The 25000-nt window shown below is 43.4% G+C and overlaps 2 protein-coding genes across 2 annotated transcripts in view; one reads left to right on the forward strand and one right to left on the reverse strand.

Moving 5' to 3' along the window:
• Positions 1–6773, forward strand: part of LOC114558617 (PHD finger protein 20) — a gene marked incomplete at its 3' end in the record, with an annotated part of 40360 nt that extends 33587 nt beyond the window's left edge. Inside the window, exons 14-17 of the mRNA XM_028582682.1 lie at positions 858–957; positions 1292–1487; positions 3489–3714; positions 6648–6773. Coding sequence (XP_028438483.1) covers positions 858–957; positions 1292–1487; positions 3489–3714; positions 6648–6773 — 648 coding nt within the window. The remainder of the gene's footprint in view (positions 1–857; positions 958–1291; positions 1488–3488; positions 3715–6647) is intronic.
• An 11068-nt stretch (positions 6774–17841) lies between these two features.
• The window catches only part of LOC114559275 (uncharacterized), a 58430-nt gene continuing 51271 nt past the window's right edge, over positions 17842–25000 (reverse strand). Inside the window, exons 6-9 of the mRNA XM_028583857.1 lie at positions 22912–23025; positions 21574–21608; positions 21341–21493; positions 17842–19007 (exon numbers count right to left, since the gene is read on the reverse strand). Of these exons, the coding sequence (XP_028439658.1) occupies positions 18822–19007; positions 21341–21493; positions 21574–21608; positions 22912–23025 (488 nt within the window). The 3' untranslated portion in view covers positions 17842–18821. The remainder of the gene's footprint in view (positions 19008–21340; positions 21494–21573; positions 21609–22911; positions 23026–25000) is intronic.

Raw genomic sequence — 25000 nt, forward strand, 5'->3', positions numbered from 1 at the left:
ACACACACACCAGGTATACACACACACACACACACACACACACACACACCAGGTATACACACACACACACACACACACACACACATACCAGGTACACACACACACACACACACACACACAGTCACTCACACACACAGAGACACACACACACACACACACACACACACACACAGTCACTCACACACACACACACACACACAATCACAGACACACACACAGTCACTCACACACACACACACACACACACACACACACACACACACACACACACACACAGTCACTCACACACACACACACACACACACACACACACACACACAGACACACACAGTCACACACACACACACACACACACACACACACACACACACACACACCAGGTATACACACACACACAGACACGCACACACATACCAGGTATACACACACACACGCACGCACACACAGTCACTCTCACACACAGAGACATACACACTCACACACACACACACACACACACACAGTCACTCTCACACACACAATCACACACACACACACACACACACACACACACAGTCACTCACACACACACAGACACACACACACACACACACACACAGTCACTCTCACACACACAATCACACACACACACACACACACACAGACACACACACACAGACACACACTTATACAGGAGCAGATAGAAAACTAACTGCAGCTTTTTACATGTTTCTGTCTTAAACAAACTTCAAACACACTTTGAACTCAGTTCTGGTTTGCTGAAATCTTTCCTCGTGTCTGTGTGTGTCTGTGTGTGTCTGTGTGTGTGTGTGTGTGTGTGTGTGTGTGTGTGTGTGTGTGTGTGTGTGTGTCTGCAGTGTGAGTCGTGTCTCTGCTGGCAGCACGGCACCTGTATGGGTTTATATGAAGACAACGTCCCACACAACTACACCTGCTACTACTGCAGACACTCTGCAGGTAAGAGCTTCATCATCGTTCCTCACACAACTCTCCTAGAGCTCGATATGACTCCATATCACTATATGGTATTACATGTATATATTAAAATGGGAACTTTCAGTATTCTGCTAAAATACAACAAACATACAACAAAATGCGTGTGTCTGTGTGTGTGTGTGTGTGTGTGTGTGTGTGTGTGTGTGTGTGTGTGTCTGTGTGTGTGTGTGTGTGTGTGTGTGTGTGTGTGTGTGTGTGTGTGTGTGTGTGTGTGTGTCTGTGTGTGTGTCTGTGTGTGTGTGTGTGTGTGTGTGTGTGTGTGTGTGTGTGTGTGTGTGTGTGTGTGTGTGTGCAGGCTGGAGGCGGGCTCAGCGGTTCCTGTCAGAACCTGATTGGCTGATATCTGGTCACATGTTCGGCCTATCGTGTGTGAAGGAGAACTACTCTGAGATCAACGCCTCCAAGATCTCTCACACCAGCAGCCTGCTGGCTCACTCTCACCTCCTGGGACAGGTGCTCCGCAGCATGCAGCTCCACCTCAGCCTGCTGCAGTGGGTCCTCTCACATACTGCCTGTCTCACATACTGTCTGTCTGTCTCACATACTGCCTGTCTCACATACTGTCTGTCTCACATACTGTCTGTCTCACATACTGCCTGTCTGTCTGTCTGTCTCACATGCTGTCTGTCTCACATACTGCCTGTCTCACATACTGTCTGTCTCACATACTGCCTGTCTGTCTCACATACTGTCTGTCTCACATACTGCCTGTCTCACATACTGCCTGTCTGTCTGTCTGTCTCACATACCGCCTGTCTCACATACTGTCTGTCTCACATACTGCCTGTCTGTCTGTCTGTCTCACATGCTGTCTGTCTCACATACTGTCTGTCTCACATACTGTCTGTCTCACATACTGCCTGTCTGTCTGTCTGTCTCACATGCTGTCTGTCTCACATACTGCCTGTCTCACATACTGTCTGTCTCACATACTGCCTGTCTGTCTCACATACTGTCTGTCTCACATACTGCCTGTCTCACATACTGCCTGTCTGTCTGTCTGTCTCACATACCGTCTGTCTCACATACTGTCTGTCTCACATACTGCCTGTCTGTCTGTCTGTCTCACATGCTGTCTGTCTCACATACTGTCTGTCTCACATACTGTCTGTCTGTCCCTCTCACATACTGCCTGTCTCACATACTGTCTGTCTGTCCCTCTCACATACTGTCTGTCTCACATACTGTCTGTCTGTCCCTCTCACATACTGTCTGTCTCACATACTGTCTGTCTGTCCCTCTCACATACTGTCTGTCTCACATACTGTCTGTCTGTCCCTCTCACATACTGTCTGTCTCACATACTGCCTGTCTCACATACTGTCTGTCTGTCCCTCTCACATACTGTCTGTCTCACATACTGTCTGTCTGTCTCACATACTGTCTGTCTCACATACTGTCTGTCTCACATGCTGTCTGTCTCACATACTGTCTGTCTGTCTCACATACTGTCTGTCTCACATACTGTCTGTCTCACATGCTGTCTGTCTCACATACTGTCTGTCTGTCTCACATACTGTCTGTCTCACATGCTGTCTGTCTCACATACTGTCTGTCTGTCTGTCTCACATACGGTCTATCTGTCCCTCTCACATACTGTCTGTCTCACATGCTGTCTGTCTCACATGCTGTCTGTCTCACATACTGTCTGTCTCACATACTGTCTGTCTCACATACTGTCTGTCTGCCTGTCTGTCTCACATACTGCCTGTCTGTCCCTCTCACATACTGTCTGTCTCACATACTGTCTGTCTGCCTGTCCCTCTCACATACTGTCTGTCTGCCTGTCTGTCTCACATACTGTCTGTCTGCCTGTCCCTCTCACATACTGTCTGTCTGCCTGTCTGTCTCACATACTGTCTGTCTGCCTGTCCCTCTCACATACTGTCTGTCTGCCTGTCTGTCTCACATACTGTCTGTCTGCCTGTCTGTCTGCCTGTCCCTCTCACATACTGTCTCTCTGCCTGTCTGTCTCACATACTGTCTGTCTGCCTGTCCCTCTCACATACTGTCTCTCTGCCTGTCTGTCTCACATACTGTCTGTCTGCCTGTCTGTCTCACATACTGTCTGTCTGTCTGTCTCACATACTGTCTGTCTGCCTGTCTGTCTCACATGCTGTCTGTCTGTCTGTCTCACATACTGTCAGTCTGTCTGTTTGTCCCTCTCACATACTGTCTGTCTCACATACTGTCTGTCTGCCTGTCTGTCTCACATGCTGTCTGTCTCACATGCTGTCTGTCTGTCTGTCTCACATACTGTCAGTCTGTCTGTCTGTCCCTCTCACATACTGTCTGTCTGCCTGTCTGTCTCACATGCTGTATGTCTGTCTGCCTATCTGTCTCACATGCTATCTGTCTGTCTCTCTCACATCATGTCTGTCTGCCTGTCTGTCTCACATTATGTCTGTCTGTCTGTCTGTCCCTCTCACATCATGTCTGCCTGTCTGTCTGCCTGTCTGTCTGACTGACATTTGCTCCATAAACTGATGCAGAGACAGTCCCCAGAATGCAGTAAATGAAGTGTTAGAAACCAAACCTCCGGCCTTTGCTCACAGCGCTCCGTCCCACCCTGACCTGCAGCTGTGGAGGTTGCCATGGCGACAGGAGGACGGGCCGAGGCCGGCGTCCAGCCCGAGAGCCGAGACGCCCGTCTGCTACGTCAGCAGTGAGCACTGCTACCAGAAGCCTGGTGCATCATGGGAAAACTCCGAGGGGAAGGTAACAAAGAGAGTCCTGTTATTAACACTCGCTGACGGCTTCTTTTAACTCTCACTCACAGAAAAGCAGGTGGGGAGGGTGGTAACGCAGCGTGGGATCATGGGAGTTGTAGTCTCAAGCATCTCCTGTTTGTTAGGATTCCTTCAGCGTTCATCGTTCAGGAGAGGAGTGTTTTTAGAGGTTCATACTGTAATTCTAAGCCAGTTGGTTACAGAGTAATGTCTGGCTATGTGAGACTAGCATCTACCGTTAGCTACTCCGCTGTGCTGTGGAGTAATGTCTGGCTATGTGAGACTAGCATCTACTGTTAGCTACTCCGCTGTGCTGTGGAGTAATGTCTGGCTATGTGAGACTAGCATCTACCGTTAGCTACTCCGCTGTGCTGTGGAGTAATGTCTGGCTATGTGAGACTAGCATCTACTGTTAGCTACTCCGCTGTGCTGTGGAGTAATGTCTGGCTATGTGAGACTAGCATCTAACGTTAGCTACTCCGCTGTGCTGTGGAGTAATGTCTGGCTATGTGAGACTAGCATCTACCGTTAGCTACTCCGCTGTGCTGTGGAGTAACGTCTGGCTATGTGAGACTAGCATCTACTGTTAGCTACTCCGCTGTGCTGTGGAGTAACGTCTGGCTATGTGAGACTAGCATCTACTGTTAGCTACTCCGCTGTGCTGTGGAGTAACGTCTGGCTATGTGAGACTAGCATCTACCGTTAGCTACTCCGCTGTGCTGTGGAGTAATGTCTGGCTATGTGAGACTAGCATCTACCGTTAGCTACTCCGCTGTGCTGTGGAGTAATGTCTGGCTATGTGAGACTAGCATCTACCGTTAGCTACTCCGCTGTGCTGTGGAGTAATGTCTGGCTATGTGAGACTAGCATCTACCGTTAGCTACTCCGCTGTGCTGTGGAGTAATGTCTGGCTATGTGAGACTAGCATCTACCGTTAGCTACTCCGCTGTGCTGTGGAGTAATGTCTGGCTATGTGAGACTAGCATGTCTGGCTATGTGGAGACTGGCTATGTGAGACTAGCTACATTGTTGGATGCTGTGGTCTCAGCCTGGCAACCCCCGGGAACTTCTAGTCTGGGGAGGAGGGGGCGGGGGAGACGACTCTCCAGTATTTTGAATTTGTACTGCAGTAACTTTTTTAAACACTAGCTGTCGGTATTACATATTGGACCTTTAAAGAGCAGTTAGAAACGTGGAATAATACAGGATGTTCAGTGTAAGAAATGAACAGTTATTTAAAGGCAGCATCAGAAAGTCTTCAGCGATGATTTAAAAGCAGCGATAGTTTCGGGCGAAGCTGCAGTTTTCTGGGAGTTTGTTCCAGATGATTTAATTCAAGGTAAATGCTTTACATAAAACCTGACAGAGAGCACTTAAAACCTGTTATAAACATTTATAAAAAGACAATAAAACCAGCTGAAATAGATATTGCGGTCTGGTTTTATGCAGAAGGAGATTGTGAGCTGTTGTTTCCTAGAGCTGAGCTCAGATGGAGGCTGAGAGTCCCGCTGACTGATCAGATAATAGAGATGCACACCGCTTGGTCTTTACAAAACAAAGTAACTAAAGTATGGCTTAACTCCATACATTTCACTTAGAGCAGTAAAGAACACCAAAACATTTCTCTATAGGATCCCTCCTCCCCTAACAAAGAATATTTTATATATATATATATATATATATATATATATATATATATATATATATATATATATATATATATATATATATATATATATAATATATAATATAAACATTTCTCTTTCCCCTAACCCTCCTCCCCTATTTTATATATATATATATATATATATATATATATATATATATATATATATATATATATATATAATATAATATATAATATAAACATTTGTCTTTAGGATCCCTCCTCCCCTAACCAAAGAATATTTTATATATATATATATATATATATATATATAATATAAATATATAATATATAATATATAATATAAATTTTGTCTTTAGGATCCCTCCCCCAACCAAAGAATAAACAGTCTCACACTTAGTGATGCCTCTTGTGCTTAATAGTCGATCAGAAAAGACTAATCTACTTCTGTAAAAAAACAGTGACTAAAACAGGCTTGTTTACTTGTTGCAGAGGGCTAGAGTTACATCCAGTCGGTCTTAGTTTCCAGTCAGTCTGGTAGTTCAGTCTGGTAGTTACATCCAGTCAGTCTGGTAGTTACATCCAGCCGGTCTGGTAGTTACATCCAGTCGGTCTGGTAGTTACATCCAGTCAGTCTGGTAGTTACATCCAGCCGGTCATCCAGTCGGTCTGGTAGTTACATCCAGTCAGTCTGGTAGTTACATCCAGCCAGTCTGGTAGTTACATCCACAGTCAGTCTGGTAGTTACATCCAGCCAGTCTGGTAGTTACATCCAGCCAGTCTGGTAGTTACATCCAGTCAGTCTGGTAGTTACATCCAGTCGGTCTGGTAGTTACATCCAGCCAGTCTGGTAGTTACATCCAGTCAGTCTGGTAGTTACATCCAGTCGGTCTGGTAGTTACATCCAGCCAGTCTGGTAGTTACATCCAGCCGGTCTGGTAGTTACATCCAGTCGGTCTGGTAGTTACATCCAGCCGGTCTGGTAGTTACATCCAGCCAGTCTGGTAGTTACATCCAGTCAGTCTGGTAGTTACATCCAGTCAGTCTGGTAGTTACATCCAGTCGGTCTGGTAGTTACATCCAGCCGGTCTGGTAGTTACATCCAGCCAGTCTGGTAGTTACATCCAGGTCTGGTAGTTAATCCAGGCAGCAAACAACTAATCCATTCATCCAGAAAATGATCCACAGTGAAGAAAGATAATCGTGGGTTGTAGCCCCAAGTTTGCTGAGTTTATTTGTTGGTGATAATTGTTGTGTGATGTGATGAAGCAGCAGTTGTGATTCTGTTTCTGTAGGAAATAAAGCCTGAAGATGTCGACACCAAACCAGCTGAGGCCACGGGAGATACAAACACAGACACACACTGCACACACACAGACACACACACAGACAGCTGTGCACACCCTCAGACACACACTCAGACACACACTCAGACACACCTCAGACACACCAGACACACACTCAGACACACACACCCCTCAGACACACCACACCCTCAGACACACACTCAGACACACCTCAGACACACACACACCCAGCAGCAGCCGGTGGAGCCTCGTGGGCCTCCGAGGCCGAGTGCCGGCTGAACCTGCTGGATCACGTGGAGTCAGTCCACCACCAGATCAGCTCCAGGATGGACCTGATCGAGAGAGAGCTCGATGGTAACAGCCTTCATCATTAGAGGAAACATGGCTGATCATACACACTCAACATTATATATCATTAATATTAATATTATCTCTCTCTCTGCAGTGTTGGAGTCCTGGTTGGACCACTCAGGAGAGCTGGAACCTCCGGACCCTTTGTCCCGCCTCCCGCAGCTCAAACAGCGAATCAGGCGGCTGCTGCAGGACCTGTGCACCGTGGAGACACCTGTCGGTGTGGCGCTGACACCTGTCACCCCCGAACTCTGAGCCCTGACCTTTGACCCTGCTGTCTCTGACAACCGGACACACAGACAGGCAGACAGGCAGACAGGCAGACAGACAGACACACAGACAGACACACAGAGACACAGGCGGGGCAGAGAGAAACTCATAGAGAGAGACTCATGGAGAGCGAGTCTCTGAGTGAGTCTCTGAGAGAGTCTTGTCTCTGAGTGAGTCTCTGAGTGAGTCTTGTCTTGTCTCTGAGTGAGTCTCTCAGTGAGTCTCTGAGTGAGTCTCTCAGTGAGTCTTGTCTCTCTGAGAGAGTCTTGTCTCTGAGTGAGTCTCTCAGTGAGTCTTGTCTCTGAGTGAGTCTTGAGTCTCTGAGAGAGTCTTGTCTCTGAGTGAGTCTCTCAGTGAGTCTTGTCTCTGAGTGAGTCTTGTCTCTTAGTGAGTCTCTGAGTGAGTCTTGTCTCTGAGTGAGTCTTGTCTCTGAGTGAGTCTTGTCTCTGAGTGAGTCTCTGAGAGAGTCTTGTCTCTGAGTGAGTCTTGTCTCTGAGTGAGTCTTGTCTTGTGAGTCTCTGAGAGAGTCTTGTCTCTTAGTGAGTCTTGTCTCTGAGTGAGTCTTGTCTCTGAGAGAGTCTTGTCTCTGAGTGAGTCTTGTCTCTGAGTGAGTCTTGTCTCTGAGAGAGTCTTGTCTCTTAGTGAGTCTTGTCTCTGAGTCTTGTCTCTGAGAGAGTCTTGTCTCTGAGTGAGTCTTGTCTCTGAGTGAGTCTTGTCTCTGAGTCTTGTCTCTGAGTGAGTCTTGTCTCTGAGTGAGTCTTGTCTCTGAGAGAGTCTTGTCTCTGAGTGAGTCTTGTCTCTGAGTGAGTCTTGTCTCTGAGTCTCTGAGAGACAGTCTGCTGCTGCGGGACAGAACAGCAGCTCCTCCGGTGGACAAAGCGAGGTTGATCCATTTCTAGAAGAAGTGTCTGAACACATTTTATTTTGTTAAACATCATGAAGGTACCAGAACATTTCCCAACCGGCGAGCTGTGATGAGTGATTATTGATTATTGATTTAGACCTACAGCAGGGCTGGATACCAACACCGGGACTCTGGTACCGGTTCCTAAACTGTTTGGATTCCAGTTCATTAAAACAACAAGAAATGAGAACATGACACATTACAGCTCAGATCGTAGTCTTTCTGTTTCCGCTCCGACTACGTGAGTCTGTCTCTGTGTGACGGAGAGTTTCTCCTGCGTGTCTCTACGATGTTAGACAGCCAATCACAGACAGCATTAGAGCTCGGTAGAAGCATGCTGCGTGCTGATTGGCTCTCTGATGCTGAGGAGATTTACTCCTTAGGGATTGGTAGAAAACCAGATCTTAAAAACAACATCATTGTGACTGAAAAACACTTAAATGTTACATTTCTAATCACTAAATTCCTTCTCCATTATAGAGTCTAGTTCTTTTAGGAATTCCACACGACTGATGTTAATTTAATGTAGTAACAGAACAGGCTCAGTCAACAACCACAACACCACAGATAACAAGCTATGCTTCTCTTCTTCTCTTATTCTCTTCTTCATTAAACTCAGTTTCCTCTTGGTATTTTGCTCCGTTTTGGTTTAAAGGGTGATAGAATGATTCTATAGGGTATTTATCATGTTAAAGGGGTGAATGATTCTAGAATCATGAAAGGGGTTATTCTATAGGGTATTTATCATGTTAAAGGGGTGATAGAATGATTCTATAGGGTATTTATCATGTTAAAGGGGTGATAGAATGATTCTATAGGGTATTTATCATGTTAAAGGGGTGATAGAATGATTCTATAGGGTATTTATCATGTTAAAGGGGTGATAGAATGATTCTATAGGGTATTTCACACTGTTCCTTAATCTCCTAATGGGGTATGTAACATTGGTTGGGCTGAAAATGGCCCAGGTGCTATTTTATGGGCCCTTATGCATCCCTGTGGAATGAATCTATTTGGAACAAGAGCTTTTCTTCCAAATATGGTATGCTCATGAATATTTAGATGAGCTTTGCGCTGATTGGTTGAGCGAAGCACATACACATACATTGGAGACGAGACAGCAGGTCTCATATTTCAGACACTGTAATGTTATACATTGTCTGCTATTTTGTTCCCAAATTCACTTCTGAGACTTTTTTTTTTTGCGAAAATAAACTATATAAAGCTCAAATATGGCCCGTTTTACGAAAATGTATGACTAATTGCAAATTTGTTAAGACGTGTCGGATTTCAGGAGCTCCACACAGTCTGACGAGCTGGGCTCCATACCCAGCAGAAAGTCACCGTTTCACGGCTGCCTTTCATCCCGGCATTTATGTCTTAGCTACCCTAAGGTCTTACAAAGCTAACACTGATTTCAATTTAATGCATTTTTGTGAACCTGAGAGGTCTCGTTAGGAGGAGGCTAGCTAGCTCTCATTCATAGAGCTCCATCCAGCTCACGGGCTCTTATCAATGAGACTCCCAGACAAGAGGCGTTTATTTCCCCCATCGTTTGTTTAACCCTTGTGTTGTCCTTCGGGTCACTGGGACCCGTTCAGTTTATTTGGCGTTTTGTGTTGGCCTTGTGTTGAGCTTCAGGTCCCGGTGACCCTCGCGTACTGTGTGATGACATTTCACGTGAACCGGCGGGGGCCTCGTCCTTCATCCTGCACTTGAACGCGTTAAATAAACTAAACAAGTCCCTGTGACACGAAGGACAAGACAAGGGTTTTAAATAACTCAGCACACATATCCATTATTAGATTAACTGGAACGTGTGGTGAGAGATTGCTGGTGTAACAAGCTCGCTGACCGGGCTCTCTCTCTCACACACGGGCCAGTAGCAGGAAGAGGGGAGCTGCAGGCCCTGGAGCTCTGTCAGGGCCCCGGCGTTTGGTAGTCCAGTCACCCAGAAACAGTGACTATGCTCGGGTATGGAGCACCGTGGGCTGCCAGCCGTGACGGAGCTCCATCGAGCTCACCGCGGGCCGGGGTCTGTGGAGGAAGGCAGGCCGGGCGGCGAGGCAGCTACCCAGGCAGCACCGGACACGAACACACACAGACAAAATCTGCAATTAGACATCAATTTTAGTAAAGCGGCCCATTTTAAACCTCTACATAGTTGATTTCTGGCATAAAAAGTTTCAAAAGTGAATTTAGTAATGAAATAGCAGACAAACAATGTATACAGTTTCTGAGATCTGCTCGACCTAGATTCACAACACAAACTGGTCCCAGATCAGTTAGTGGCCTATGTAAATTTTGGGGCGTTACAAAGATAGAAGATAGAGCCAAATAAGGAGGAGTTGAGGAGTTGACTATTAATGAACTTTTAGCTTTATTGAGATTTTCCCGTTTTCAGCGGGAGTTTCAAACTGTGAGATTTTCAGAGAAAAGAGGGACTCTGTCTGTCTTATTTACCCTCCAAACTGTCATTATTCCACTATGACAAAGTAAACTCAGTTTTGCATCCTATCACCCCTTTAAAGATGAATATCTTCTGCAGAGTCTCCTCCTGGCATCCGTGACACTTGGAAACGAGGAGGCACGCCAACGTTGGCCTCCAGATTGGGTCTTATCTGCCAGGAATATTAGCGTGTATAGAGCCAGCATATCTCCACCAGACTCCATGTAAATAATCAGGGCTTTTAGCGTGTATAGAGCCAGTATATCTCCACCAGACTCCATGTAAATAATCAGGACTTTTAGCGTGTATAGAGCCAGCATATCTCCACCAGACTCCATGTAAATAATAAGGACTTTTAGCGTGTATAGAGCCAGCATATCTCCACATGTAAATAGGTGAATTAAGGATTTATTTCAACCAAACCAGAGTGGTGATTGTTGGAACAGTGGAAAGATGAACCAAGACGGCTTTTGGTAGTTTTATTTAGTTTCTGTCCACTTTGAATGAAGTGTGTTTTTTACGATGATAAAAGTCCGGATTATTTACATGGAGTCTGGTGGAGATATGCTGGCTCTATATTATTTACGGAGTCTGGTGGAAAAGTCCTGATTATTTACATGGAGTCTGGTGGAGATATGCTGGCTCTATACACGCTAAAAGTCCTGATTATTTACATGGAGTCTGGTGGAGATATGCTGGCTCTATACACGCTAAAAGTCCTGATTATTTACATGGAGTCTGGTGGAGATATGCTGGCTCTAAAAAAAAGTCCTGATTATTTACATGGAGTCTGGTGTAGTTTGGTGATGGTGATTTCGGGGCTGTTTCATGTTAAACTAAAATGATCTTACTGTTTAACTAAAAACTCTATCTCTGTAGGGATCCATCCCATAATGTTGTCAGACACACAAACATGGAGACAGAGAGTCCAAGATGAAGGAATCAGAGTTCCTCTTTAAGTTGGACTTGTATATGAAATGATTGTATAAATGTGTAGATATATTTTCATAGAAAGATGAGTTATAACCGCAGCTCAACGCGTTAGCAGCGCTGCTTATAACTGATGTCTGTCTGTCTCTTCTCTTCAACTGTTGTAAAACTTTATTGATTCTGTTTGATTTCTAGTTCAGTTCATCAAGCTTTCACACATCAAGTCCAGTTTTAGACGTGTCAAACATCCTGCTGCCAAACCTTTAATAAAATATACAACATTTAGCATTTGAGTTCATATGGTCTGTAAATGTTCTGGGAACTCTGGAGGAGACTTTACTTTTTATTGACTTTGTTCAATGTTTTAGTCTCTAATTTAATCAGCAGATTATTATCTTTAGAAGATACACTGGTCTTTATGGCTGAACCCTTGGGGGTGTGTCTGTGTGTGTGTGTGTGTGTGTGTGTGTGTGTGTGTGTGTGTGTGTGTGTGTGTGTGTGTGTGTGTGTGTGTGTGTGTGTGTGTGTGTGTGTGTGTGTGTGTGTGTGTGTGTGTGTGTGTGTGTGTGTGTGTGTGTGTGTGTGTGTGTGTGTGTGTGTGTGTGTGTGTGTGTGTGTGTGTGTGTGTGTGTGTGTGTGTGTGTGTGTGTGTGTGTGTGTGTGTGTGTGTGTGTGTGTGTGTGTGTGTGTGTGTGTGTGTGTGTGTGTGTGTGTGTGTGTACACACCTGAAGATAATAGGCTCGTTGGAGATGAGCTGCTCCTCGCCTGTAAAGTAGACGAGAGCAGGCGGCAGCAGCGGGGGGGCGGTGACAAAAGTCCGCTCTCAGGTCGGACAGTTTCCAGCTGATTCAGAGCCTGTCTATGGAGAGCCTGTTCACTCCCTATCTCACTCCCTATTAGCCCCATTGTACCAACCCGAATTTTCCCGAGTGGAAGTTCTCCCTTATTAGACATTCTCTGGCTGATTCCGATTCTGATTTAATAAAATGTTATCAGACCCATATATCAGCTCCTACACAGTCTCCAGTTGATTGTATTATGACAGAGTAGCTGTCAGAAGGCTCTACATGAGATCTGTTGCTGATTTTAATTACCAACAGACTGTAGATGATCTGTAATCTGAACAGATTTAGTCTCTCTGACTTCTAAACGTAAATATCGGCCTCACTACATGTGTTCTGTACAGAATAAGCCTTTAAATCAGACAAATAGCAGTTAACATCCCTCCGATTAAAAATCAATAAAAAAGTTTATATAAAACGTCATCATGTTGAGTCGATTCTGAACCAATCAGCTGTTCGAATAGCTGAGAGGCCGGCGTTTCCCAGCATGCACTGGGTCCGCCTGCGTCCGCCTGGCTCTTGCAGTTGGTGAAAAGCAACTGCGCTGTATGCGTCCAAATGGCCAAAATGGCTCAAATTTTCAAACTTTCAATTCAAAATGGCGGACTTCCTGTTGGGTTTAGGCAAGGGGGAGGTCAGCTTCGCTTCAGGACTCGAACCTCCGATGGCGCCATTTTGTTGCTACAAAGCGATCACCTCTTGTTAGCATTACACTGACCACCATTTTTTTTACGTCCACTTGACAGAGATTAACTTTACATCTGAAATGTTTAAAGACTCGATTTGTTCGTTGTTTATTTCTAAAGAAACACGACAATGTATAAAAGGCTCCATTACCTCGTAGCTCACGTTATGGCTCCGTAGCAGACGCTTTTATAACAATAGGCTAACGATTGGGTCATAACCACGAGACTTACTGTCACACAGTAGAGGAATTACCGTATAGTACAGGAGAAGCTCACAGGCAGTTTGGACTTCCATTATCTGTTTAGGTTTAATTACTAATGTTAACTAGCATGTTAGTGATCAATGTAATTTACTAATGTTAACTAGCATGTTAGTGATCAGTAATTACTAATGTTAACTAATTACTAATGTTAACTAGCATGTTAGTGATCAATAGTTACTAATGTTAACTAGCATGTTAGTGATCAATAATACTAATTTAACTAATGTTAACTAGTTAACTATGTTAGTGATCAGTAATTACTAATGTTAACTAGCATGTTAGTGATCAGTAATGTTAACTAATGTTAACTAGCATGTTAACTAGCATGTTAGTGATCAGTAATTACTAATGTTAACTAGCATGTTAGTGATCAGTAGTTACTAATGTTAACTAGCATGTTAGTGATCTAGTAATTACTAATGTTAACTAGCATGTTAGTGATCAGTAATTACTAATGTTAACTAGCATGTTAGTGATCAGTAATTACTAATGTTAACTAGCATGTTAGTGATCAGTAATTACTAATGTTAACTAGCATGTTAGTGATCAGTAATTACTAATGTTAACTAGCATGTTAGTGATCAGTAATTACTAATGTTAACTAGCATGTTAGTGATCAGTAATTAGCCTGTGTCTATGTTATCTCCTTACATATACCTACACTCTCCGTCTCTGTGAGATTGGGAATGATTGAGATTTCTCTCTCACAGCTACCAGAAGACTTCACACTTTCAGACACGTTGCTCAAAATCTACAATTGTAATCGTCACATTATTAAAATTGAACACCTGATGCCTCAACCCGTATAAAAGGTCAACACCCAAACAACTGGGGCCCAAAGAGCTCACGGACATCTGATGAGCCGGCCAGGTTGCCAGGTTGAGGGTTCTAGGTTGCCAGGTTGTCACATCTACGCCTTCAAGCTCAGTTTATCAGGGGAGGGATGGAGGCTGCTCAGTAACACTCAGCCAGCACCGGGAAAGAGACTTCTGATATCCTCCACTGGTCTCAGACCAGAGACACGGGGTCTGCTGGTCCATTATATATATGTCAATGTGTTAGACCAACAGGCATCAAACACTGAGTGTGTTTCAGTGTGTTGATGTCTCCACCTGCAGGCCTCTCTGTGAACAGCATGCCCCTCTGCATGCTGGGAAATCTGCACACATGATCCTGCAGACAGTCTAAATATATGGTCTGAGACCATCAGCAGACAAAGCAGAGATCAGAGCTCAGTCTAACAGATTAATGTCTGTTGTCATAATTTGGCTCACAGGTATGACAACATGTGGACAACACACATGTTTGCTATATTACATCTAATGTATTTAAATACACAAAGGTCAGTAATGTGTGTAGTGTCTGGATGTGTGTAGGTGGAGCAATGTTAGAACACAAAAGTAACTCAACCCAAAATTTACACACACCAAGCAACCTTGAAGAGAGAGAGGGAGGGAGAGAAAGAGAGAGGGAGAGAGAGAGGGAGAGAGGGGGAGAGAGAGAGAGAGAGAGAGAGAGAGAGAGAGAGAGAGAGAGAGAGAGAGAGAGAGAGAGAGAGAGAGAGAGAGAGAGAGAGAGAGAGAGAGAGAGAGAGAGAGAGAGAGAGAGAGAGAGAGAGAGAGAGAGAGGAGAGAGAGAGAGAGAGAGAGAGAGAGAGAGAGAGAGAGAGAGAGAGAGAGAGAGAGAGAGGGAGAGAGAGAGAGAGAGAGAGAGAGAGAGAGAGAGGGAGAGGAAGAGGACTGCCCAGGTACTCCTATTTATGAACACGTGGACAATCGGTTGATCCATGCTACGTTTCCACGTGGCGGCTATTTTCATAAACAGACATTTCAACCTCTCCGTTTTCTAAAATAACATCGTACACAGCTGTCACTTTTCAGAAAAGTGTTTGTTTACACGTCCCCGTGTATATATGCCGTCAGTGCCGTCAAGAGCCTGTGTAGGTGGCGGTGTAACGAGCCCACGTTAGCCAATCAGAATCCAGAAAATAGCAACAACAGCAACCAATCACTTCCTCTTCCTCTCTCTCGGCTGCCTAAACCTCCGTTTGTCTCCACTCTGGCCGGAGGTTTTAAAAGACTCGTTTTCAGAGGAGAATTCTCCGTGTGCGTGTAAACGAAGGACACAAACGAAGGAAATGTCTCCATTTTTCAAAATAGCTATGTACGTGTAAACAGGGTACCAGGTGTCAATCATCAGTCCTCATCAGCCAATCCCCAGATCCCAGCAACCAGAGGGACTTAATAGGTCTGGAGGCCTAGGACCCATCACACTATTAATATAATATATACTCAGCTTAATTATAGCTCTAATGGAGTAAGTTACAGTATGTTAAATAGGAGTTTTCTTTTGTCTCTCTGCAGTTCATTTTAAAACCTTTTTAGGAACCTATATATTATTAAAGGTGCAATATGTAATACTGACAGCTAGTGATTAAAATACTGCAGTACACATTCAAAATACTGGCATTAGCATTGTTGTCAGAAAAGAGAGTATTTCAACTTAGCATGTTTCCTTAAATCCTTTGGGATTTATTACAGTAAATATATTAACTTTACATATCATTTAGCTGACCCTTTTATCCAAAGCAACTTACAATTGCTCTGTATGTCAGAGGTAACACACCTCTGGAACAACTAGGGGTTGAGTGCCTTGCTCAGGGACACATTGGTTGATGCATCACAGTGGGAATCAAACCCAGGTCTCCCACACCAAAGGTACATGTCATATCTACTGCTCCATCACTAACCCACCATATTACATATTGGACCTTTAATGGTTGATATTTGACATGCAACAACTTCACTCAGTGAAATACAGTAATTTAAATGGCTGGTTGATTTAATAGGAAATTAGAATATCAATAACAGTATTTACCATATTTACAGTATTTATACTTTATGTAATTACAGTTAATAGTTATACTAACAATGAGATTGAATAGTTTTATTCTCTGCACTACATATGTGTGTGTGCTGATAGTTTAAACACAGTTTTGTTTATAGCTACATTACCTTTGGGATATTTGGGAAAACAACACATTTCTGTGTCTCTGTCTCTGTCTGTCTTCATATCATTTAGGACAGTGTGTTTAAAGGTCAACGTGGTGGATGTGTTGGTGGGGGTTAAGATGAAGAGATTTAAAGAAGAGTTGAGCTGTGGCTTCATTCACCTCGTTAATATGTTGTAAAGTATTTCCCAGCAGTGAGGGGTGTTTCCTCCCTCTCTCTGTCCACATTTAAACATTAAAACACTCGGAGGACTTCCTCTGTTAACCAACGGAGGAAAGTGGCTTCAATCATGAACACAAACAACTTCCTGTTTGTCGAAAGGTTTCTCACTTCTCTTTATTAAAATAGATGTGATGTCACCATATAAAACTGAACTGAAATATTGTGCCAGAGATTGATAAAAGATTACAATAACATAGATAAAGAATATATCTACATAACAACATGATATTACATTACATGTCATTTAGCTGACCCTTTTATCCAAAGTGACTTACAAATGCTCTATATATCAGAGGTCACACACCTCTGGAGCAACTAGGGGTTAAGTGCCTTGCTCAGGGACACATTGGTTGATGTATCACAGTGGGAATTGAACCCAGATCTCCCACACCAAAGGTATGGGTCACATCCACTGCTCCATCACCACCCCTATATGTAACTTTCAAAAAGACCAAAATAAAACCACATCACAGGAAATAATTTTTCATATTTATCTCATATTCAACATTGACCCCAGATTTACCTGATTATACCTTTAACTAAAATAACTTAGAGTAATGAAAATTTACACATAATTATACATCTTAACCTAAATAACTTAAGTTAAAGACCCTTTAATAATAAAGTTAGATAGATCATTATGAAGGACAGAAGGTAAAAGTCTCTCTGACAGATGTTTGGGTGAAGATCTTTCAGATTATTTAAACTTTACTTTATTCAAACCGGCTCTCTGCTGCCGACTGGCACGGCCGTCCACACCAACAACTACAACTAGAACAGTAACCTTAGTCTAGATCCACCATGGACACCGTCCAGGATCGCTCCGTCCACCAGATGTCCCTCCCCTTCCTCTGTCTCTGTGTCGGGGTTCTGACCTCCGGTGGATTTGTGAGGACTATGGTTACTGCTCCTCAGATCTCTGCTGGGTAAATCCAGACAGCTAGCTAGACTATCTGTCTGTCTGTCTGTCTGTCTGTCTGTCTGTCTGTGTGTCTAACAGCTAGCTAGACTGTCAGTCTGTGTGTCTAACAGCTAGCTAGACTATCTGTCTGTCTGTCTGTTTGTCTAACAGCTAGCTAGACTATCTGTCTGTCTGTCTGTCTGTCTAACAGCTATCTGTCTGTCTGTCTGTCTAACAGACTAGACTTTTTCTGTTCCACGACTAAAACCACTTCTGAAGGTCCACATGTTCCACCAGAACCAGTTCCTTCCTGAGACTATTTAGCAGAGGCACCGTGGCTCCGTCTGGAGCTTAGCCCCGCCCACGATGATTCTGATTGGTTTAGAGAGATGCCAATAAACCAGAGCACGTTTTTCTGCATCAAGGAATGCTGTGAGGACTAGCCAGACCTTCCTCCGCAGCGCTGTGGAGGAAGACTACCGTAACCATAACGATAACGATGTGAGGGTCCACCCTGATGGAGGATCTGCTGTGTCAGGGGTCTACAACACACAGATTTATGACACATTTCTTTTTTACGTGGTGCAGATAAAGAAAAAGGCTTTGGGTTCACACATTCAAGTTTGGAGAATCCAACAAACTCTGTTAGGAGAGTCTTCTGATTTTAAAGACCCATTCATAAATCTAGTGTTTTAAACCAATATTTAAGTCATGTCTGAATCGTGACTCAGGAATACGAAGGTCTTAGAGACGCTCAGCAGCGAATACATTTCAACTGTTTCTTATTCTTCATCTTCTTATGAATAAGATCAGATGAATGAAAGATAACGTGGGGCCGACGGCACTAAGACATCCAGGAGATGCAGATTGATTCTGATTGGCTGTCAGTGACAGTGATCTCAAACACAGAGCTGGGTTATTAATCCAGTCTATATCTAATGATCACAACAATCTACATCAAGAAAAACAATCATTCTGCACATTACGCTTGTGAGAAAACTCTTATTTTGTCCTGTGTTCTTTCTTGAAAACATTTAAATATATATTTTATATTATTTATTTTAATGGAAAGTTGAAGGTGTTTTCACTTGAATTTTAACTCCAATAATAAACAACTTCTTTCCAAAAGTAATCCTGTTAAATAATCCTGATTTCCATATTGACTAAAATAAACTTGATTAGGATTATTCCCTAATGGAGCAGCCCTACCCAACGATAACATTCACTACTCTTGCTGGTGTTACACTTGTGGTGGAGTTAGAACGATTTAAAAATACATATTTCTAGTTCTGGTTGTAGTTCTGGGTGTGGACGGCTGCGGCAGAGTTGGAGCTAATGAACAGTAGAGTAGACGGGAGGATCATCTTCAGGGGGGGCAGCATCAGAGTCGTCTCTAACCCGAGGAACAGAGTAGACCACGTGATCAGCGTCTCCCCTGAGGGAGCTGTTGAGCGAGCCGGTGGCCCGGTTTGTAAAATGAACCTCGGAGTAGGTGAGTCTACCGGAGTCTTCTTCAGCCTGGGAGAGGAAACGGAGAAAGGTTTTAATAAGCATTATAAAAACAGATCTGCAGGTCATGTGATCAACGTGGTAACAGGTTGTGGATCTACTTTCTCTGTTTAATTTTGGTTCTACCTCACGCTGTCTGGGTCTGTGTTCCTGCATGGAGGTCCTGGATGATGTGGTCCTTCAGGAACCCTCTCAGTCAGGTCCATAAATATTGGGACATCGACACAATTCTAATATTTTTGTCTCTATACACCTCCACAATGGATATGAAATGAAATTAACAAGATGTTATTTAACTGCAGACTTTCAGCTTTAATTTGAGGGTATTTACATCCAAATCAGGTGAACGGTGTAGGAATTACAACCGTTTGTGTATGTGTCTCCCACTTTTTAAGGGGCCAAAAGTAATGGGACAGATTAACAATCATAAATCAAACTTTCACTTTTTAATACTTGGTTGCAAATCCTTTGCAGTCAATTACAGCCTGAAGTCTGGAACGCATAGACATCACCAGACGCTGGGTTTCATCCCTGGTGATGCTCTGCCAGGCCTCTACTGCAGCTGTCTTCAGTTCCTGCTTGTTCTTGAGGCATTTTCCCTTCAGTTTTGTCTTCAGCAAGTGAAATGCATGCTCAATCGGATTCAGGTCAGGTGATTTTACTTGGCCATTGCTTAACATTCCACTTCTTTCCCTTAAAAACGTTTTGGTTGCCCTCGCAGTATGCTTCGAGTCATTGTCCATCTGCGCTGTGAAGAGCCGTCCAATGAGTTCTGAAGCATTTGGCTGAATATGAGCAGATAATATTGCCCGAAACACTTCAGAATTCATCCTGCTGCTTTTGTGCCCACGCCATGACATTACCACCATGCTTCACTGATGAGGTGGTATGCTTTGGATCATGAGCAGTTCCTTTCCTTCTTCATCCTCTTCTCTTCCCATCACTCTGGTACAAGTTGATCTTGGTCTCATCTGTCCATAGGATGTTGTTCCAGAACTGTGAAGGCTTTTCTAGATGTTGTTTGGCAAACTCTAATCTGGCCTTCCTGTTTTTGAGGCTCACCAATGGTTTACATCTCGTGGTGAACCCTCTGTATTCACTCTGGTGAAGTCTTCTCTTGATTGTTGACTTTGACACACATACACCTACCTCCTGGAGAGTGTTCTTCATCTGGCCAACTGTTGAATTCTTCCGTCATCCACCACAGCTGTTTTCTGTGGTCTTCCGGGTCTTTTGGTGTTGTTGAGCTAACCGGTGCGTTCTTTTTTTTTAAGAATGTTCCAAACAGTTGATTTAGCCACACCTAATGATTTTGCTATCTCTCTGATGGGTTTGTTTAGTTTTTTCAGCCTAATGATGGCTTGCTTCACTGATAGTGAGCTCTTTGGATCTCATATTGAGAGTTGACAGCAACAGATTCCAAATGCAAATAGCACACTTGAAATGAACTCTGGACCTTTTTTCTGCTCCTCGTAAATGGGATAATGAGGGAATAACACACCTGGCCATGGAACAGCTGAGCAGCCAATTGTCCCATTACTTTTGGTCCCTTAAAAAGTAGGAGGCACATATACAAACTGTTGTAATTCCTACACCGTTCACCTGATTTGGATGTAAATACCCTCAAATTAAAGCTGAAAGTCTGCAGTTAAAGCACATCTTGTTCATTTCATTTCAAATCCATTGTGGTGGTGTATAGAGCCCAAAAGATTAGAATTATGTCGATGTCCCAATATTTATGGACCTGACCGTATTTACAGCAGTACTCTCTCAAATATAGCTCAGATTATAAACAGCAAATATATTACCCATATGTGTTTGGATTACTAATAAATCTGATAAATTACCCATAAAAATTAGATTCTATCAAACAAACAGCTGTGTTTAACATCATGTTGAAGGTATTTTCTCCCTCAAAACCAACTTTTTAAATATTGGCAACACTTCATAATAAGGGTACATGAATTATGAATTCATGCACAAAAGTCATTCATGAGCTACTTCATGAACTGTCAGAAATGTCCAAGGATTGATAGTATCTCATGCATGACAATAATAGATAAAAACTGTAACGGGCTGTTAGGGGGCGGCCAGGCAAGAAACCCATCAAATAATCAAACAATCACATTTTTAATCAGTCCTGATGCATGTGCAGATTTTGGTAAGTTCTTGAGCATATTAAGTTGAAAATGTGATTTATTGTGCATAATAACAATAATTCCTTTAGTTTCGGAGCTCGGGCCCTAAAACCTCCCCAGTAGTGTTCTCTGTTGGGTCTGTGACTGAGAGACAAAGCTTCTGTTTCTGAGCCCAGAGCTGAAGCCTTTCAGAGTTTCTCTTACTGTATTTTGAAGGTTAGCTGCAGTGATAACGCTGTAGTCATCGTTGGTCTCAGCAGCGCTTGGTTTGGAGTATTTGGCGCTAGAGTAAACTGAAGAGATTTCTACAGGAGGAGACAGTCCGTCCTCTCTGATGTCCTCGTACACTCGGCTGGTCTACAGGAGAGGAGCTGTTTAGTTTTTATTATTATCATCAACTGATGATGCTCAGAGCTCTCAGATCTTCTCAAACTCACCTCTGTGACAGCGTACTCGGTTTCCACGGGACGTCCTGAAAAACACAACAGTTTGTTTAGAAAATGACCCAACATGAAACATGGGGCTCATACTACCACACACTGAGACTTTAAAGGCCGGGACACACCAAGCAGACGGCCGAGGACTAGTGGTGACGGAGCCCACTGTGGCAGCTTGTGTGTGTGCAGCAGTTTGTTCTGAATAAACTAACAGATAGAAACTAAAAGAGAAGACACCGCCTCCCCAGACTTCCCTCCATGTTTACTGTCAGCTGGTTTGCTGCTTCCTGTTTGGTGCTGGAGAGAGAAACCTATTGGTTGTTGACGATGTTTACGTCATTGGACTATTTGCATAAGTCAAGATTGAAAAGTTGCTTGGTGTCTGGGACAGATAATCCCCAATAAAAGATCCAAGAACCATTTAAACCATTAAGATGTACCTTCCTCTTGTAGTATCTGGACTTCTAAGGAACTTTTAATAAACTCCGTCTTAAGTTTAGACCTCAAATGAACTTTCTTCTTTCCTTTTCACACTTTTACAGGACACTTCCCCGGAAACATCTGGAAAGCGTTATTAGTGGGGCCCCTCGAAATAGGGATGCCTTTGTTGGCTTGGTTCCAAAAGGATGATAGCCATTGGTCATTATTGTTTCCTCCCCCATCTATGTTACACACATTATAGTTATATACGTTCTTCACACAAAGAACTTTAGAGTGACCATTGGAGAATTGGAAAACTGTCTCTCTCCGGCTCTGCAGAGCTTGTAAATTGATGCTGAATTCTTTGATGTAAATAAACCTTTATAATCAAGAACAGTGTCGGCGGATTCCTCTTCATACAACTTTACAGCATTGCTACTAAAAACACCACACTCTAAAGGTGAACAAGTTGTGCAGCAGTTATTTAGCCTCTGTGACAAGTCTTTTTTTTTTTTTTCTTTTTTTATGTATCTTAAATGGTTTTAAATTTGTATTCATTACTATTTTAATTCTTATTTTACTCCCTATTTTTGTTATTTGTTCTTTAATGATTGATGATTTGTGTAAAGCACTTTGAGTTGCCTTGTGCTGAAATGTGCTATATAAATAAAATTGCCTTGCCTTGCCTTCAGTGAAATGATGAAACAGAGAACTAATTACACATCTGAAGGGGCGGTTCTACAGCAGAAACATAAATGGTGGACATGTTGTGACAGTAAATGAACTTGAATGGTGTGTCTGTTTTAAAAGTGCGTTGTCATGTGAAGAGAGAACAAACAGTTCAAACTGTTGTGTGAGAAAAGGGAAGTGTTAGCGGTGTGGTTGCTGCCTCTCTGGGTGTGTTTCCTGTTGCCTCACCTCTGGCTTTAGACCTCCTCCTCCTGCAGAGTATCAGCAGAGACAGAGAGACCAGGACCAGGACCAGGACCAGGACCACCAGAGGCAGACCCACGTACAGCAGAACACCTTGAGCTGTTAGAGGAGAAATACACAAAAACACATGTTGTGTACTGGACTCACAGGTTAATGAGGCCCCTGCATACAGTTTACAGTACTTGTATTTAAGTTTTTCATATGCAAAGATATGTTAGGTATAGTCCTCCCTTACAACGTTTCTGGAATACCTACAGTATTTGCCTAATCTGTTTATTTTCTACTTGTACCATAATTCATTCTCATCTGAAAGTGTTTAGAAATGTTCACTTTATGTTTGTACCATCTAAGTATTTATTGTGTTTTCTGTCAGCAGGAGGAAAGTGTTCATTTAAAATGTGTCTTAATAATCCTGTAAGGGCTGTGTTGGTGGTCTGACACGAAAGAAAGAAGAACCATTTATTCTATCAGAACTCCGCTCAAAATGATCATCCTTAATACACGACTACTTAGCAAATAAAAGAATAATTTGACACCAAATATAGATTTAAAAAACGATTTTTGCTTCTGCTAAAGAAAAAGTTCCGTTACGTTCTTACGGTTGGAAAACTGCGTCCACAGCAACATAAACTCTGAAGCCTACTTGTCCTTATGAAGACGCACCGGGCAAAGGAGCAGCTCAACTGCAGCGCTGTAAGATGAAGTAGGATCAAGAGAGACAACGGTAGCGAATAGTATGAAAGACTGAAACTCCTGTTAGAGAGGCAGGTTGGGGGGGTGGATCGGTCAAACAACACAGGACTTTTATCCAGGAGACCGGGGTTCATGTCCTGTTCTTGTCTGTACTGACAAGAGCGTTTTGCTTGGAAGCTTGATCTTCATCACTGCTTGTAATCATACATTTCCCATGAACTCTATGTCGTGACATGTCGTAAAACCTCGGTCTACGTGTCTCAGCGTGTGTTATAAATTAGAAGCTACGCTGAAAAGGAAAAGACGAACAGAACAGCATGAAACAAACCAAAGGAGTTGAAATAAAGTAAAGTTAGGAAAAGAAAAATGTGGCTAGTGGAAAATCTGATTGGGTGGTAATTTTTAAAACTACTAGCAATGTTGATCAAAAAAGACAATTTAAAACCCTGATTGAAAAAGACAGTGTAGATGTACAGTACCTCTAGGTGGTGGTGTCTCAGTGTGTACATGTACCTCTGGGTGATGGTGTCTCAGTGTGTGCATGTACCTCTGGGTGATGGTGTCTCAGTGTGTACATGTACCTCTAGGTGATGGTGTCTCAGTGTGTACATGTACCTCTAGGTGATGGTGTCTCAGTGTGTACATGTACCTCTGGGTGATGGTGTCTCAGTGTGTGCATGTGTACCCTCTGGGTGATGGTGTCTCAGTGTGTACATGTACCTCTGGGTGATGGTGTCTCAGTGTGTACATGTACCTCTGGGTGATGGTGTCTCAGTGTGTACATATACCTCTGGGTGATGGTGTCTCAGTGTGTACATGTACCTCTGGGTGATGGTGTCTCAGTGTGTACATGTACCTCTGGGTGATGGTGTCTCAGTGTGTACATGTACCTCTGGGTGATGGTGTCTCAGTGTGTACATGTACCTCTGGGTGATGGTGTCTCAGTGATGGTGTGTCTCAGTGTGTACATGTACCTCTGGGTGATGGTGTCTCAGTGTGTACATGTACCTCTGGGTGGTGGTGTCTCAGTGTGTACATGTACCTCTGGTTGATGGTGTCTCAGTGTGTACATGTACCTCTGGTTGATGGTGTCTCAGTGTGTACATGTACCTCTGGGTGATGGTGTCTCAGTGTGTGTCATGTACCTCTGGGTGATGGTGTCTCAGTGTGTACATGTACCTCTGGGTGATGGTGTCTCAGTGTGTACATGTACCTCTGGGTGATGGTGTCTCAGTGTGTACATGTACCTCTAGGTGATGGTGTCTCAGTGTGTACATGTACCTCTGGGTGATGGTGTCTCAGTGTGTACATGTACCTCTGGGTGATGGTGTCTCAGTGTGTACATGTACCTCTGGGTGATGGTGTCCCAGTGTGTACATGT

This window comes from Perca flavescens, chromosome 7, assembly GCF_004354835.1.
Source record: "Perca flavescens isolate YP-PL-M2 chromosome 7, PFLA_1.0, whole genome shotgun sequence".
Lineage (NCBI taxonomy): Eukaryota > Metazoa > Chordata > Actinopteri > Perciformes > Percidae > Perca > Perca flavescens.